The 17,074-nt window shown below is 37.7% G+C and overlaps 4 protein-coding genes across 7 annotated transcripts; 1 reads left to right on the top strand and 3 right to left on the bottom strand.

Moving 5' to 3' along the window:
- Positions 1 to 1,059: 1,059 nt before the first annotated feature.
- On the bottom strand, positions 1,060 to 6,099 carry LOC137739707 (uncharacterized). The gene is made up of 9 exons (XM_068479384.2): positions 5,817 to 6,099; positions 4,833 to 5,336; positions 4,567 to 4,648; positions 4,356 to 4,431; positions 3,828 to 3,908; positions 3,310 to 3,446; positions 2,620 to 2,872; positions 2,357 to 2,420; positions 1,060 to 1,959 (listed from the first exon to the last, which is right to left on the bottom strand). The coding sequence occupies exons 2-9, from the start codon at positions 5,305 to 5,307 to the stop codon at positions 1,328 to 1,330; spliced, it is 1,800 nt and encodes a 599-aa protein (XP_068335485.2). The 5' UTR covers positions 5,308 to 5,336; positions 5,817 to 6,099; the 3' UTR covers positions 1,060 to 1,327.
- A 198-nt stretch (positions 6,100 to 6,297) lies between these two features.
- GEX3 (gamete-expressed 3) lies at positions 6,298 to 9,841 on the bottom strand. Its single transcript, XM_088700171.1, has 10 exons — positions 9,659 to 9,841; positions 9,345 to 9,538; positions 8,780 to 9,109; positions 8,434 to 8,680; positions 8,044 to 8,328; positions 7,846 to 7,932; positions 7,558 to 7,590; positions 7,422 to 7,481; positions 7,186 to 7,331; positions 6,298 to 7,103 (listed from the first exon to the last, which is right to left on the bottom strand). Exons 1-10 carry the CDS (start codon positions 9,735 to 9,737, stop codon positions 6,591 to 6,593), a joined length of 1,974 nt encoding a protein of 657 aa, XP_088556297.1. The 5' UTR covers positions 9,738 to 9,841; the 3' UTR covers positions 6,298 to 6,590.
- A 632-nt stretch (positions 9,842 to 10,473) lies between these two features.
- Positions 10,474 to 11,876, top strand: LOC148694066 (uncharacterized). The gene is made up of 2 exons (XM_088700177.1): positions 10,474 to 10,604; positions 11,287 to 11,876. Exon 2 carries the CDS (start codon positions 11,324 to 11,326, stop codon positions 11,648 to 11,650), a length of 327 nt encoding a protein of 108 aa, XP_088556303.1. The 5' UTR covers positions 10,474 to 10,604; positions 11,287 to 11,323; the 3' UTR covers positions 11,651 to 11,876.
- Positions 11,877 to 12,133: 257 nt separating this feature from the next.
- Positions 12,134 to 16,897, bottom strand: LOC137739735 (isoprenylcysteine alpha-carbonyl methylesterase ICME). 4 transcript variants are annotated; one of them, XM_088700173.1, is made up of 12 exons: positions 16,560 to 16,897; positions 16,089 to 16,420; positions 15,772 to 15,848; positions 15,235 to 15,304; positions 15,067 to 15,147; positions 14,786 to 14,860; positions 14,368 to 14,469; positions 14,125 to 14,265; positions 13,656 to 13,721; positions 13,393 to 13,536; positions 12,884 to 12,974; positions 12,134 to 12,704 (listed from the first exon to the last, which is right to left on the bottom strand). In XM_088700173.1, exons 2-12 carry the CDS (start codon positions 16,373 to 16,375, stop codon positions 12,543 to 12,545), a joined length of 1,296 nt encoding a protein of 431 aa, XP_088556299.1. In that variant the 5' UTR covers positions 16,376 to 16,420; positions 16,560 to 16,897; the 3' UTR covers positions 12,134 to 12,542. The 4 variants fall into 4 exon arrangements, with proteins under 4 accessions (XP_088556299.1, XP_088556298.1, XP_088556301.1 ...); XM_088700172.1 differs by having other exon boundaries at positions 14,125 to 14,289; positions 16,560 to 16,660; XM_088700175.1 differs by having other exon boundaries at positions 15,772 to 15,843; positions 16,560 to 16,653.
- Between the last annotated feature and the right edge of the window lie 177 nt (positions 16,898 to 17,074).

Below are 17,074 nucleotides of genomic sequence, written 5' to 3'. Positions count from 1 at the left end.
TTTTTTACCTCCGTTCGTCTAGATGTGCCACGCGAGTAAATAGACCAGAGATGCATACTAAGCAGATAGTGTCTGGCTTCGGCTGCGAAAAACCTAGATTTTACTTCTCATAACAAGAGCGGTGATACGTGTAACAATATTACCCAATTTCCTTTTTTACTTCCCTCCGTCTAGATGCACCACGCAAATAAAAAAAATAATAATAATAAACAAATAAATAATTTTTTTCTGATTGTGCTTAACTCCCTCTCCTAACCCAAACATGAAATTGCTATTCTCTTTCCTATTTTCAAGAAACAAAGACAAAGCTTTATTAGCTTGATCCCCAAGCATTAAATTGTAAAAAATAATAAATAAAAAATTCTTATAAATACCTACACCATTCCTACAACATTAAAAAAAAAATTTAGATTTTTTTTAATTCATCCAAAAAAAAATTTTCAAATTTCAATGGTAACCTGACGGCAACATGACGTTAGCTAGTTGGCGTCATGCTCATATCAAGTAGTCGTTGGCATTCAAATGGGCTAAGCTGGAGGGCTGGGCTAGGGGGCTAGCTGGCTAGTTGGAAATGGCCAGCCTGTTGGCCTGATTTGGGGGTCTGGGCCCAATGGGACCCACAAGCCTTTTGGTCTAACTCTCGGTTGGAGACGATTTTCATGTCATTCTTAGTTATTTTTAACCCTATGATCCTTTAACCAGGTCGGTTGGAGATGGCCTTAGTTTCCCGACCTAAGCACGGCCTGACCCTTTGCCACACGATTTCATGATTGTATAACGTTAAAATTAAAATAGAACATAGAAATTTTGTAGTTAACAAAAATATAAAAGATGCAAAGAAAAAAAAAATCCTTCAACCACCCAGTTGCATGAAACCAATCCAACATCTCTTGATGCACATCCAACTCCTGTAAACGTTGATGAGGCCCTAAACAAGTTCTGGCCACATAAATTGACGGTTTGACTAACTGATGTATGAAATTGCAATGAAATAATAAATAAATAAATAGAATCAAAATGTTTTAAAATTGTTATATGAGGTTAAAATTGCACCCAAACTTGAGGAAATAAAATGTAATTTACTATAAATTCTTATATGAAACAAAGCGACTAAAAGTTTTCAAACTTCGAATCTTCAATTACAGAAAAATAAAAGAATGAAGAAGGGTAGATTAAATTAGAGAATAACATACAACAACAACAACAGAAGCTGATCACAGAGCCATCTAAACTCATCACATCTAGTTCTTTGTACAACTCCCTCCTTGATCAAATTATCCCTATATCCCTCACAGTAAGCATCTCTACTAGCTACATGTCATTGTCATTACCTCCAACGGTGATGGCGATACCTGTCTAGCCTATCCCTACTATAACTTGAATTATCAAGGTCGTAGTCATTCCTGCTTTCATCATTCCAACTTTCAGTATTCCCCGCGCCATAATCCTTTGGTGAATGACGAGAATTGGAGTAAGGAAAAGAACCTTCATTGAACGAAGAGATTCTTCGACCTCTCTCTGACTGGGACCTTCCGAAGGTAGGACTTCTTGGTGCTGAAGCACTTGAACTGTGAGAGTTGTAACCGTAATCATAACTACCATATCTTGGAGGGTAGTTAGATGGCGCAAAACCTGGGTCAACACCAGGAGGCCCATCGTCTCCATAATCCCTGGACCACCTTTGCTCGCGGTGATGCCCTCTGCTGACAGGTTCCGAATGATGGCTTATTCTGCTGTGTGAACGGTTCCTAGAGAGATCTCCAATTGAATGTCCAGGTGCCCAAAGCCTCTCATCAGCATTTTCTGGGATTGGTGCGTTTACTCCTGGAAATTCGACTGTCTTTTTCCTCTCCGGGTCAGCATAGTCTGTCTGAACAATTTCACCGTCCTCCTGTTCTTCCTTAATTTCCCCATCAGCATAAATTATTATGCCTGATGGCTGATCCTCATCATCTACATCTACAAATAACAAGATAAAGTGTTATGGCTTGAAAACAGAATTTTTAAATCTAAAAGAAAAAGACGGTCAGGGGTGCTCTCCAGGATTTTAGCACATCACTCTCCACAAAGTCTAAGCATACGAAAACCCCATACATCACAAAGCAAAAAAAACTCAAATATTCGGCGAATACTGGATAATCTCTCCAAGAATGCACATTGCACACCCCCGCACCACACAATGCACTACCAAAAACAATTATTAAATTGCAATAATAAATTCTGAACTATTAAACCTGAACTTTTTGAATATGTTCCGAAAACTTCTTTTTAAGTACTTCTGTGATGGGACTACAACAATTATTATAATCAGTTGTTTTAAGTGACAAGGCCAATTCAGTAAAATACATTCAAATACCTAGATATCCCGGTGGGTAACCAATTTCTCGCATTCTGTTAAGCCAAGGCGGTGGATCAAACTCCTGCACACAACCAAATAATAAATAAATAAATTGGTGCTTAATATTCTAGACCAATGTGAACACAAGCACGCCATTAAACTTCTATACTAGTACAATCTGGAATAGAAGCTATGTTCAATTAACAGCATTTGCGTCATACTTCTAAGGAACACTACTTGACATTAACAAGTCTTCTGTAACACAATGAGTGATCACTTACCCCAAGCCCCAAAAGCTTCCGTGTCTCAGAATCGAGAGCACCAGGCCTTAAACCATCATACTTTCCAGCTGGAGAATCCTGATAATATCGTGTTGGATTACGGGAATTAGCATTTTGATTACGTTTGGACTTTAGCTGTTTACGAGCACTGTTGACAGCAGCATGGTTACGAGGCTTTGGGCAATTTTTCAACGAATGACTATAAGAGCCACAATTGAAACAACGACTTGCATCATCTATAATCTCCAAGCCTCTGAAACATTATATAAGAATAAAGAATATATCAAAGATCAGTAAGGCAAGCAAAAACAATGTTTTGCTTATATATAGAAATCTTGCTCAAGACAACCATGAAATGGATTCAAACATTTCACAACCAGATTACCATACAAAGTATCCTGAATGCCATGTCATGCTGAGATTAAGGATTAAATGATCTCTACTTAGATACCTAACAATGTTCGGAGTCCAGTCACCCTTCACTCTTGCCACTCATTATTAATTCTTAATTTTCTGGTGGTTTCTCCATCAAGAAGATCAAGGAAATAAACTTGGCTATCAGAAGGACCAAAACATGGAAAATAAGGAACCAACTACAAAACCTTCAGCAAATATAGTAATACCATCATCATAAAACATAAAACCAATAGCATGATGTTAATATATTTAAAATACTGATAAGATATTTACCCCTCTGCATTAATTGAGCTACCAGCCAAAGTCAAACCTAAGGCATAACCACGATCATACAGGGGCACGTCTTTGTTATCCAAAAGGTTGGATTCGTTGTTATCTGCTTTCTGTGTTTGGTTGTCCATCCAAAAAGACTGCACGTGAAAGAATGCTTCAGAAAAAACTAACAAATAGTACTAAGCAATGAAACTCATAAACAACATTCCCTTTTTCTAGTTTTTCTGACAAACAGAAAAATTAACAATTTTGAAGAAACCATTGAACACATATTGGGTATCACTATTTCATCCTTGTTGTAGTACAAGTGCACAACAGAGGTAGGATTTTGGGCACGTCCTGTCCCCAAAAGGGAGGTGAGGAGAGTTAAATTAGGAGATGTTGCCACAAGTAGTGGCTGCATAACTTTAGCAGCTAAGCATAGTACGAGATTTTTGATACATAATCAGAAAAGCACCTAAACTCAAGTACACAAAAACACATATAGAGAAAAGTAGAGACAATAGCAGGACCCTCACCACCGCAGATGTCTTCTCTATGCCAACATGAAGAGCTGGAAAGAAGGTCTCTTCACCTGATTCCACTACTTCAATAGAATCCTGAACGATCACAAGACTCAAGTAATGATACACCCATTACATTCAAAAGAAAAAAAATGATAATGCATAAAACACATCACCATAATTTAGTCAACAAATCAAACAAGGTAGTAGCCATGTTATTGATTTGACTCTATCAATTGAAGATCTCTCATTCTCTAAGATACTCTTGCTTTTATGCCGTATAACCAGAATTATAACAAAACAAAAAAATCACTTCAAAGTTTAGTGCATTTCACAAACCACCTCTCCATGTCAAATGTTCAAAAGTACTTCCAAAACCAGAACTTAAAGTCAACCTACCCCAATTTTTGAGTGAAGACTTGATTAAAAGAGAAAATGTATCTTAAACTTAAAACTTAATACTTTGGATGATTCATCCCATGGAAAGTCATGTCACAAAATGAAGTATTCAAGATGATTGGCCAACTAAATAAGGAGTCTTACTTGAGATGAAGAAACATGCTTTGCATGCCACTCTGACCACTGCTGTAATAGTTCCTCAAGCTTTTGTTTACTAGCTCTAGAAAAATTAACACAAATCATTAAGAAATTGACAAATGGAAAACTAACAGCAAATAGAAATTCTCTATATACTTTGTATTTTTTGGCTTAAGTTCATATCAAAACATTATGCAACAATTTACTCCAACCCCACCTTGTCAATGAATCAAATGTCACACGAACTGAAGCTTTCTGTTCATCAACTGTCATTCTAGCTCTCTTAACACCTGATATTGCTGGCAATGTTGAATTACGGATAACAAAAATTCGAAGATCATCAGCATTCTTAATTTTAGCGTACAGCATTGTATGGTTGAAGAAGTAAACATATTTGCACATGCCACAAAGTTTCACAGTTGGAAAGAGATAAAAAATAAACAAGAAGAAAACCTTAAGAAAACAAATGTGGAAGAAGGATACAAGTGCCACCCTTTTTGTGGACTTCAAAGGTCCTTGAATCTTGGACTGGAAGGCAACCATTCTCATGCACCTTTGGGAACAAAACATTTGACTCCCCTGCAACTGTAACAGTTTCAGACTGTATAAAATGAGCATCCCCGTTCTTGTTACCCACTAATTTGATTTCTTCATTTGCCGAACAAGAACTGTTCAAGGCAGGAAGGTTGTTTATGTCCTCGATTTCCATATCTGAATCACCATCGACCAATTCTTTTTCAAGGTTTGATTCCAGCATGCAATGGCTAACTTCATATTGAACACCACTTTCATGCCTCAGTTTCTCACTGTTAGCTTGAACTTCACATTGAACATCACTTTCATGCCCCAGAATCTCCCCGTTTTCTTTAACTTCATGTTGAACATCGCTTTCATGCCCCGCATTCTCGATGACAGAATCACCAGAATCAGGGAGGCTGATAAAATTCTCGGATTCCATATTTATAAAGAGACCACCCGGAAAGTATTCTGCACAACATCAAAAATCATAGGTAGATCGGACTCAAATACCGATACTAAAGTGCATTAATTTAAACAGTTAAACAGACTTATGTATATTTATGCGTACAAATATGTTTTAAAAATTTGATCTTGGAGTTGAAATGTCCAGACTATGAAATAAAAATGGAAATTCAAGAGTAGGAACACCACAGACATACAGTAATTATACCCCAAAAAAAATTTAAATTTAACCAGCTATCCAGACCCACCACTCTCTCAACTCAAAAAATCCAATCTTGAAGCATAAATCACAAAAATTATTACTAATTTCACAAACAAAAAATAATAATAACTGAAAAGGAAACAAGTAGGCAATGACACAAGATTAGGGATTTGAAGCTAATTTACTTTCTGACCTAAAATTCCAGGGTTTCTCGGCAACCAAACGGAAAAGAGAAAATTGATAGAAAGGGGGTCGAAATTAGGGATTTGAAGAGTGCAATTTACCTTGAATTGAGTGAGATTAGGGTTTATGTATAGAAGCACCGCAGCTTCAATCGAAGTCCTGAGACGGTTTGGATTCCGAGTGTGAGATGGCGGGAGAGAGGCGCAATGATTGGGTGTGCTGCGGCGTACGTAACAGCGCGGCCGCAGCTATTTTTTGCTGTATATATGGTGTAGAGAAATCATTGACTTTTTTATTCTTTGATCATTTTCGTTTTTCTTTTCTTTTGGGTACATTTTCTCTCTCAAGTTTTCGTTTAATGTCAAATTCGTACGTCACTTTTTCAATTTCATATCACGATTTCGTATCAATTTTATACTATCATTTTAAATTGATAGTTAAATGATAATGTGATAATTGTAGAACGCACATTTTGCTGACTTAAAGTTCAAATTTGAGTCACATAATTAAGACAAATTAAAAGAAAATTTTAAATTTACTAACAGTTACATAATATTGGTACAAAATCGTGAGTCGTATAAATTGAAAAAACTATAATATGTTGTATGAAATTAAAATTGAACGAAAACCTGACGAGACAAAATGTAATTTTTTTACCCTTTTCTTTCCTGACCTTTTTTAGACGAGACTAATAACGTACAATGCTCTTGCTTTATCACAAAACAATTTCTAGTGAAGGCGACACACATAAGATACTTTGTCATCAAATGTAAAATTACGGATAACGCTTTTTTATGGGATGAACTCATTCCCTTACTTACTTATAACGTATTTCACCGTAAAACTTGAGTTGTGATCCAATTCCTACCTAGTTTCTAATTAGTTGACGACAAAGCCCTTCTCCTCTTCAGCGACAAGCTCCTACTGGTACCAATCATTATATTTGGTTCAGATTCTATAGGGCTTGATGCAGCTGCCTTTGATGCACTTGTCTTTGCCAGAAACCCTAACCCATCACTTGAACTACTCTCTTCTTCCATTGCAGCTGCCTTCCCCTTGCTTTCGTAGCAACTCCACTCACTCTCTCCTCCTCCGCCGCTGCTGCCGCTTTCTCTGGAGGACGATGATGCATCACTCAATGCGGGGACTACACTCCTTGTTTTCTTCCCGTCGTATGATGGAAGAAGAGATTTCGACCGCGAGCTGCTGCCGCCATCTCTGCCCAAACTATATGTTGTTGAGAGCTTCCTCTCTATGAATTGCCTTTTCTGTAACAGATTTGACAGTTTCTCAAGCACTTGTGCGTTGGTCACTGCTTCGACCGCGGCTTTTTGCTCGAGCTCTGTGATCGTCCTGTCGAACGTCTTCTTTTTGAGTCGGAGAGAGCGCTGAGAGCAATGGCAGAAACATATTTGAGAAGGTGAAGGAGCATGCATTGTTGAAAGCGCATGATGAGGACTATGATCTTACTCTCTTTTCAAGAAAACTTCCGAGGTTTTTTTCGCCTTGAAGCTTCTTTTTACTCCAGAATATGCAGCAGAATCGCACTGGTCCAGCTAGTAGTACCAAGATTGCAGATTCGAAAAGCAGGAACAAAAGTATTGCCCTTCCATTACCTGATGGGGACAAAAACAGGAAGTACTGGCAGCTGAAATCCTTCGAGTTCAAGATTTGCAACTATATCATTCGCGTGATTCGCTACTTACCAGTGTACATGCCGTCCAGCTTCGGCCTTACTTGGGAGCAGCTAGACATAAGCTTTTGACCTGATCAGTACAAGTAGAAGGTTACAAGAACTACAATATAAACGAGTGTCGAAGAAGTTACCAAGCTAGGTCTTACGCGTGGAACGGCATGCCAATGGATTTCCAGTTTCTGCATCCATTTAATGAAAACAAATGGATCAATAAGTAAGCTGAATTACTGCTAGCTGTACGAAACATATACATAAAAATATCAAGTGAGCAGATAGATCTGATGATCTTGCCGACCACTTTTCTTGTAGTGAAAGAAAGAGAGGTACTAAAGAGTACACTAACGTTTCCCAATTAGGATACAAAGGCATATTTTCATACATATTTCAGGACACTGCAAAAAGGTTGTACAACAAATCCAAGAAGGGTCTCTCACTTGAAGCAGCGACAAATGCAAGAAGAATCCTCTCGTCTAGCATAAAATGGCGAAGATCATTCTGAGTCATTAAGGATGACAACGGACCTAGAAGAACCAACCGCTGTAAGGATTAGCGCATGCGAAGCAATATAAATGGTGAAAATAGACGACTCTAATTAAATTTGGTCGCTAAAAGCACCACATAAACAAAATTACCAGGATAGCTATCGGACCAGTAGATGGATCCGGTGGCTGGAACATACAAGGTAATATGAACACTTTTAGGTTTCATTGCTGACACATAAGTATATTCACCTACGGCATGGCTGATCTTCCCTTCCATCTTCGTCTGAGAGATATAAATTGCATAACCAGTGCAGTCGAGTACAGGACTGACTTGGATCACCGAGTCCACTGCAGTTGTTATTGAGAATTTCTTGAGAATCCCGGTTGGTGAAAATGAGTATAGGAACCCATCCAAGGAACCAATAGATATCCAACCTGTTATATGTGATGAAGCAGCAAAAAAAACAGCTAATCAATTCATTGGGAGTTATGACAAGCCAAATTTGGGAAAGTTCGTATACAGAAACATAGAGCTACTACCATTAGAATCAACAATCGGCGTGTAGTCTGAGTTACTTAATGGACCAATAATTCCCTCCCACAACACATTTCCTGAAGAAACATCTAGCGCCAACAATAGAGCCTTAACTGGTACAGTAACATACAATCTACCGTTGTTTCCAGCGGTTATCGTGAAAACTTTATCGTAACAACTTAAATCCTGGATCCATTTGAAGTGAGGACTACGAATTGATAGCGAGTAGATCTCACCTTCAGTATTCGAGATCTGCAAATTAATAACTTTGTCTTAAGAACTTAATGCTGTCACATGGTAAACTGTTGATTCAACCGAAAAATTGAAAAATATACATAAACATGTCCTCACATATATACTAGCCTCGCATTCATCAATCACAGGGACGGTGTTGAAATAACAATCTGCATTGTTCTTCCTACAACCTTGGCGATAACCAAATAGATCGATGACAGGTCCCGCACTCCAGACCAACTGCCCCCGTGTCATGTACGCGAAGAGTCCCCGATTTTTGACATTTACAAAGATCAATGAACTCAATGTGCTAACTGCAATCCCAACAACCCCACCTTGTTCGTCTTTAGTTGGCTCAGTACTTAGCAAAACTTGTGCAGACGGTTCAGAAGTTCCATTGTTCAACAAATTGATTTTAATCACCTTGTTACCTGCAACCAGATATATCTGCCAAAGCAATTTCACATATAAACAACTTTTTCAAAAAGTGCTTTCAAAACTTGAACCACACTCCAGATGTCATATTCAAGCAGCCTTTATACATGACGAGAAGCGCTTTCAAATAACCAAAAGCGTTTCCATAAAAAAAACCAAGTTGAAAATGTTGGTCTTGCCCATGAAAACCGCCTTGTCACTGCTTTCTACAGATGCCGGAGCAGACATTTTCAAGAAACGCACGTACCTGTCCTCTACCACCGTGGACCGGAGCCATATCGGAGTTGCAGGTATGGTTCAAATGCATGGTCCAAGCAATGGACCCATTGGATTCAAATGCAAGTAAATCTTTGTCAGAGCAAGCATAAACCTTCCCATCACGTCCGATTAGCGGTCTCGAAAGCCGGCTACGAGAACTTGTTCTTCTACTCGGATCATTAACTGAACAAAACAGAGAACACAGTAAGTAATAAAAATATGCAGCAAATAGTTTCAAAGGCATAACTTATAGATTAGAACACGAAAAAGAAAAAAAAGAAAAAAAAAACAGAATTCCAGCACCTGGTTTATCCTGGAATTGTGTGGTTTGAGAATGGGTAGGTATCAAAAGGACCATCATCAACAAGAACACAACTTCCATTGCAGAAATTGCAGACGAAAGATGTTAGTGTGAGAAAATGTGAAAGAGAGAGAGAGAGAGAGAGAGAGAGAGAGAGAGAGAGCTTTTGCTATGGTTGGTTTGAAAGGCCAAACCGCTCAGGACGTGGGGAACCAAAACTCATGCCGTTTTTGCTCTGTTTTGGTCATGCCATTAATCTGGGCCAGGTTTTTTTTAGTATGGTGGCGGATCCTTGGTTTTTTTGGAAATAGAGGTGGAACTTCTGGATGTTTTTCAGGAAGTGGCGAGACAGTGTTTTTGTCATACTAAAAATTTTTTTGGAAGCTTTTTTAAAATAATTAAAAGTGCTTTTAGAAAAAAAGTTTTTTGAGTTTTAAAAATAATTGAAGTGCTTTCTGCAAGCAGCAGGCACTTTAAGTGTTTTTTCAAGGTTTACTTGCAATTTTAATAAAAATTTAGAATTAGTTTACAAAATATTTTTACCAAAAACATTTTCAACCATTTTAAAAATAGTTTTAAACAAGATCTAAAAGATTTCAGCAAGAAGTGATGGTGGCGTACCCCATAATTATATATATATATATATATAATTAATTAAAATGACTTGAAAATTTTGAGTTTTAATCAAAATGATAAAAATGTGTTGTAAATAAATAGTATCAGAAGTGACTTTTTAGAATAAAAATGTTATTTTTTGTTAAAAGGAACATGAACTAAAACACCTAAAAAAAATGGACAGGCTTTGCAGGCAACAACGGCCGAAGCCCATATTGTTTTCTTTGGGGTCTTAAACCCTTTTTTTTACTCTGTTCAGGTCTGCCTTCCTCCTCCCCCTTCTTGTCTGCAAGTCTCTCAAGATTCTCAGCGTTCCCTTCCCATCATTGATTGGTAAGCTCTTAATTGTAACTTATAATTTCACTTTCTGAACTCGATTTCCATTTTTCATTCGATTTCTTCATCTGGGTATATCTAGAAACTTCGGTTTTTCGATTCTTCGAAGCTAATTTGTGGGTTGTTCAATCTGGATGGCTGTGTTCTCTGCTGCGATCTGATAATATTTTGAAAATTGCAATGTCTTGATTTGCAGTATTTGAAATTGTCGTTCATGTCTGTAATCCGAAAGACAAAAAATAATATATTTTCATTTCTTAGCTTGATCTGATTGCGTGATGTTCAACACTCGATTTTGTAATTTTGTTAATTTTGTGAATTCCAAAATGTTATCTTTTGCTTTGGTTGTGGACTTGTTGTTTAGAAATGTAATGGGAAACGCGCACTGATGGAACCCGCTACGAATGTTGAATGAAAAATAGAACTCGAGGGACACTAAGTAGTGAATCAAGGGGTACTAAATCGTGGTTTGTATACGGCTTATTGTTGGTTTGGTGTTTTGTTTCGGAGTTTGTAACCGGTTGTATTTGTTCGTATTTCTCAAAGATAATCGGTGCTGATTGACATGCTCAGATTATACGTCTGATGTGTAACATGTATCGTAATGTAGATGGCTTTTCAGTGTGCTCCAATTTCGAATCCAATATATCTAATCTCTGTTCTATGTACATTGTTGCAGGGATTTCGATTGGGAAATTGTGTGTGAACATTGAGGAATGGCAACCGAGGAAAAGGGAGAAGAATTGCAGCAAACCACAAGTCCCCAAGCTGCAGCTGGTTTGAGAGGAGCGGTGGAAGCAAAGTACCGGCAAATCAAAGAGCATGCTGAGACCTACCCTTATGTTTGGGCTTCCTACATTGTTGTATATGGTGGTTTTGCCCTCTGGGGTACCTACAGATGGAGAAAGCTTCGCAAGACTGAGGACCGTGTACGTGCGCTTCAGGAGAGATTACGCAAGCATTATGCAGCGGAAGAGGCTTCTGCTAGCTCTTCCACCCCAGCTGTGAAGGTTCCACCATCTGCTGATAAAATCTCCAAGTAGTTAGAGCATTGATCACTGTTTTTCAGGTTTACTTTCCCCCGATAAAGAAAATTTTGCTTCGAGTATGAGCGCAGATTGCTTGTGCCTTTGTATGGATGAGAATTGAATCCAAATGCGTCGTACTCAGTAGGTTAGGGTTAAATGTTAGAAGTTAATACTTATGTAAACAGGTTCTTATATAATTTTGTAACACTCCACTGTCATTTTATCCGGTGGTGACTTTCCATTTTCCCGAAAGTCATTAGGTGATTGTATTGACGTTGAAACAGAAACGCGAAGAATAATGTATGATGCACTGAATAATGTATGATGCACTGAACTTGGCGGCAGTTTGTTGCAGAGTAGCTCACGGTTCTTAAACTCGTTTTTCTTTCCTGTCGGAGTACGTTCGCTTTCAATTTGAATTATTTCCCTGTTTCTCTTGGAGCTGTTTCGGCTGGAATAGGTAATGAAAGGCAACCAAGATGTTATGCCAAAGCACAATTCTGCCTGAAACAATGTAGAAACTGATTTATTTGCACCTTAAAAAATCACCACGAATGGCAACAATGTGTTCTGTGAATAACAAAAGGAAACTGTTTAATACAGAAACCAAGTAAAGACCGCCCGCTAATCTACGAGTTTTGGCGTTTTAAGTCTACATTAAGGGACAACAAAAACAAATTCTTCCAATCATGTAAAACGATTGGATTACAAGGAGAGAGACATCTCTAGATATCTGAGGCTACTGATCTCTGTCTTCGATATATTCAACTCGTGGATTATGATGGAGCAACCTCATCAAAGTAAATATGTTGTAATGTCTTCTGAATAATCTAGATCTCCACGAGCCGATTGAAGCCTCTCCTTTGCATGGACCTAATTGGTCTTCAATAGTGACAGTGTACAAGGCCTAAAAGGGGCTGATGCAGCGTGCCAACTTCAACAAGAGCTCCGGAACAAGGCGCCTTCTCGGAGGTGCAATAGCATCTTTCTCAAGAGCTTCGGTATCACCAGCATGTATCACGGAAACTAGTTGGTCAAACAATTCATCTTTGCCGCCTCTTAGAGGATCCTATAAAGTGCAGCCAAGAGTCAGATGCCTATGAATGAATTCCTGATATCCTATTTCAGATTGCTCTCAAAGAGTCTGAACTGTAAATATTGTAAGTTCATAAAAAGCGAATAGCAATGGAGGCCGTAAGTTTGCAATAGCGACAATTGTAAAATTCTCACATCCGAAAAATCACTTACTTGAAGAAACAAATCTGTATGAGTCTTTCCGTCATATAGTATTAAGTCAGCTTTAGCTCCTGCCTTCTGAAGCGTGTCTGCAAAAACTTTACTGCACATAAAGACACATTATTTACTGATACTATCACGCCATGATATTCTCTAGAAAAGTTTAAGTTGGATTCAGCCGTCTGTATCAAGACGGACCAAAATGAAGCTTTCTACAAAAGGCAAAATGTTTCGTTCAAGGTATGAATGTGTACCGTGCAGATAGAATCGAAAGAAAGAGCAAATGTCATGGATGACAGGCATTAGATCCAATTTACTTTAAGAAACATTTTCGGACTCGATTTGTAGGAGGCACAATATGCTAATGTAATAGACATCTACGTAATGGTTTCCTATGTTCCTTCAGAAGAATATGAACGTAGCATTAAATTAAAGGGAATTTATATACTGTGTTCACAGGAGGCATCAAAATTCCATATAATCCCATATAAAGGTACAATTTATATCTGGGGCATTCTAACCTGGCGTCTGATGGTATCGAATAATCTGCAGTTCCATGGAAAAGAGTGATAGGAGGCAAGAGAGAAACGGCATTCCTATTGCTTGGGTCGTTTACTTTAACTTCAGGAGAAAACTGATGTAAGGATTCTTCACCTTCCATAATGCTGCATGAGTCATGACACATCAAAACAAAAGCATCAGTAAGTAACAAGCAAGAAAAGTTACAATATAATTGATATGAGTATGCCAAAGAATGGCTAGCAACACATCATATGGTAAGTACCTCAAAAAGATGGAACGATATAGTCCACGATTATCGAAATGATCAACTAAATTAAACAAATTGTACCTGTGAGGAGAATAAAAGAAGATTAGTATACCCATCCAAACCCGTCAACAGATTCATCTACATAGTACTAAGGCAACTACTGGTCATCAGTCTCTGATGGAGCTTGATACAACAATGACCCATGCATGTAGTGTTTATACGGACAATTACTGGTCATCAGATTCTAGTGTTTATACGGACAATTACATGACCAGATGGGATGATTTCTTTCCACTATCAGATAACATGTGTACCAGTATTTATGTTTCTAGACGTTTTGAATTTTTCTAGCCTATTTTAAGACATACTTGGACCTTTTTGTGAAGCCACATTCTCGCAATTGGTGCATCCAATTCATTTTTTTACCTTTCAAATTCAGTAAAATTTCAATTGATTCACAATGATGAAGCAAATAGATCTTTACCCGCCAGATAAACCAAAATAAGCCTTTATCTGGGAGACGCTCCAAGAAATGCTCTCTTCCTTCTTAGCTTCTTTGATTGCTTGATCCAAGAGAGCACAAGCAGAAATATGTGCACCAGCAGATTGTCCCATTAGATAGATCCTACTCAAAACAATCACAAAACGACTATAATAAATGAATATATATATATACAATCAGTTTCGAGATGCACAAGAAAGGAAAGAACGAATATTAGTATGTCACCTATTAGGGTCACCTCCATAATCTGCTATATTGTTGCAGACATATGAGATCCCCTGAGAAGCATCTTTCACCATATCACTGATGGTACCCTGCGGAAAGTTTCTGCATGAACCATATAATTCATATCAACAACACTTGTAAAGGACATACCGGAAGTGTATAATTGTTCATTTGAGTGACATGACACAGCCTTCATTGCGCAAAACAACAAACTTTACATAGGTTCCCCTTAACTTTTACAAAGCCAAAGCTTGGTGAACCAAAACGAATACTTTAATGTTTGAATGTATCACTCTAATAATAGACACAGTGGACATGGTGTCTACTATTTTTTTCCAAATACTTCATCTAAAGCACCATATATAAGTTAAAGTAATCACACATTATAACTTGCACTGCTTAAACTAAAACCAATTACCTGTAATCAATGCATGCCACAATGATGTCTCTTTCAGCCAACTGCAGACCTAAAAGGGAACCCCAAGCTTTATACCTACATCAGCACGAAACTATGGAAACTTAATGTCAAATAACTAAATAAATGGCCACATATATATAACCAGAAACTTCACCTAAAGATGTTTTGCATGATCCCCAAAAAACAAAGAGAATATCATCTCCAGGCCGTTGCACCAATTCATGAAAGAAACTTATAAGAATTGCTGAAGTAACAGCTCTCATCTATTTAAAATCACTCACCCAATAATCCAGGCTCCACCAGTTACAAATACCACTACCGGCTTTTTTCCATCACTATTTGCAGGTAAATATAGATCCAACCTATAAATGATACATGAAATAAATGGGGTCACAGAATTTGAAAAATCTAAATCAACTGTTTAATTTCCTTCGACAAAATCCACCTACCTATTTCTTGGTTGATCTCCATACACAATACTACGCTGGACCTGGCTTGAAAAGAAATAACATATTGCAACTGAAGAAAAGTAAACAATCAAGTTATGTTCCGGTTAAATGCACAAGAGACTATTCACTACATTAACTGATTAATATAATAAAACAAAGAAAATTAGAAACTCTCATCATATGTCAAACAAACAAATCTACGTTCAAGAAGTGGGTCACGTCAAAGAACATCATGGCACGGTAGTGTGAAATCTACGGACATAACACTACTGAAGTCTTAACAACGGGAATACTGAAGTACATCAACAACAATAATCAAACTAGGAGCCTTTTCCGAAAGACTATGATGGTGCAAAACCCTATCCAGGCGGCAAGTTCTTTCTTCGATTAGCGACAAATCAAACAAATCGCATCTTTCTTATAATTCGAGCAGCAGGTACTATGATTTGACGAAATATAAAACAAATAACGAAAAGGGAAACAAATTTATATTGGCAATGAATGTGTAAGAGCAAGTAGTTACATAAACACACAAACCTTGAAGAAATCCTGGCATTAGTAACATAGCATAGCAACCAAGAGCAAGCAATCTCGTCATCCACCGGTAGCCTACCCTGAATCAAAATATATGATTAGAAATAACAAAAACTTGCATTTTTCAGCAAAAATTAACGATAATTGAACACAAAAATTCCATACAACTTAGAAAATTGATAGACCCTGGTTTTTGTTCTATAAATCCATTTTCTTTCGGTTTCCCACAATTTTCTCGGCAACCAAACAGAGGTTAAATTTAAACCCAATCCTTGACCAAGTCAAGCTAGGAGGATCTAAAGAAGAAGAAGAATGGATACCCGAGGTATCGAAGGAGCGTGAAGCTGAGGCTAGTAATCAGGTAAGTCTCCTTGGCAGCGTGGCCGATGTCGCGGCTGAACGACTGCTGCCGACGAGGGCGGGGCGCGGCGGAGGCGAATTTCTCGGCGAGCCTGCGACGCCTCTTGTGGCTCGATGTATTGGTATTAGCAACAGGATAGCTCAAAAACCTACAAAGGAAGGGCTTCGATGCGTCGGCATTTTCCGCCATGTCTTCCGCCGCGGAAGAGGAAGATTGCCGGAGAAGACGATCGGTTTCCGACGCCATAGCTGCCGGGTAGTGGGTATACAGCTGGACGATGAAAGCTCCAATCTTTTCAAACAATCAATCAATCAATCAATCAATCAAACAATTGTTTAACTTTTTTAGTAAAAGAAATGGATCCGAAATTGCTTTCTAAGCCTTTTTTGGTGATTTGCTAATTTCGGTGGACATTACTTTTACTATTTACCGTTAAACCGTTAATTTTGAAGCTCCCGGAAGATGACTCCAGAACCGTTGGAACCTGAAGCTACCAGAAATTAAAAAATAAAATTGTTTATTTTGAAGCTCCTGGAAAGTAAAATTGCATCTTTTATTTAATTCTGAAATATAAGATAGGAAAGAAATCCGAAGAAAATCTCTTTCATATAAGATAAGATATTATTTTTAAAAAGGAAGACATTCGCGTGTGAACTTCACTGGAAATATTCTCTCAATAGATCAAGATTCGATTTTTTTTATGTAGACGCAATATTAAAAGGGAGAAAGCACTTCCACTTTAGCCTATGTTACTCCACATCTACAATTAGAAATTTTTTATAGTGTTTCAAAATATTAGATACTTCGAGTAATTTAACTGGTAAATTTTTTCATAAAAAAAAAAACACAATTAGTATTTAACTGTTAAAAATCTTTACATAGATATCGTACTTGGGCGAATCTATATGGTAATTGGTAAAAAGAGTTTGTTGTCCACCAGAATCG

This window comes from Pyrus communis, chromosome 9, assembly GCF_041283825.1.
Source record: "Pyrus communis isolate YQ-2024b chromosome 9, ASM4128382v1, whole genome shotgun sequence".
NCBI lineage: Eukaryota > Viridiplantae > Streptophyta > Magnoliopsida > Rosales > Rosaceae > Pyrus > Pyrus communis.
This window is presented reverse-complemented; position numbering and strand designations above follow the sequence as displayed.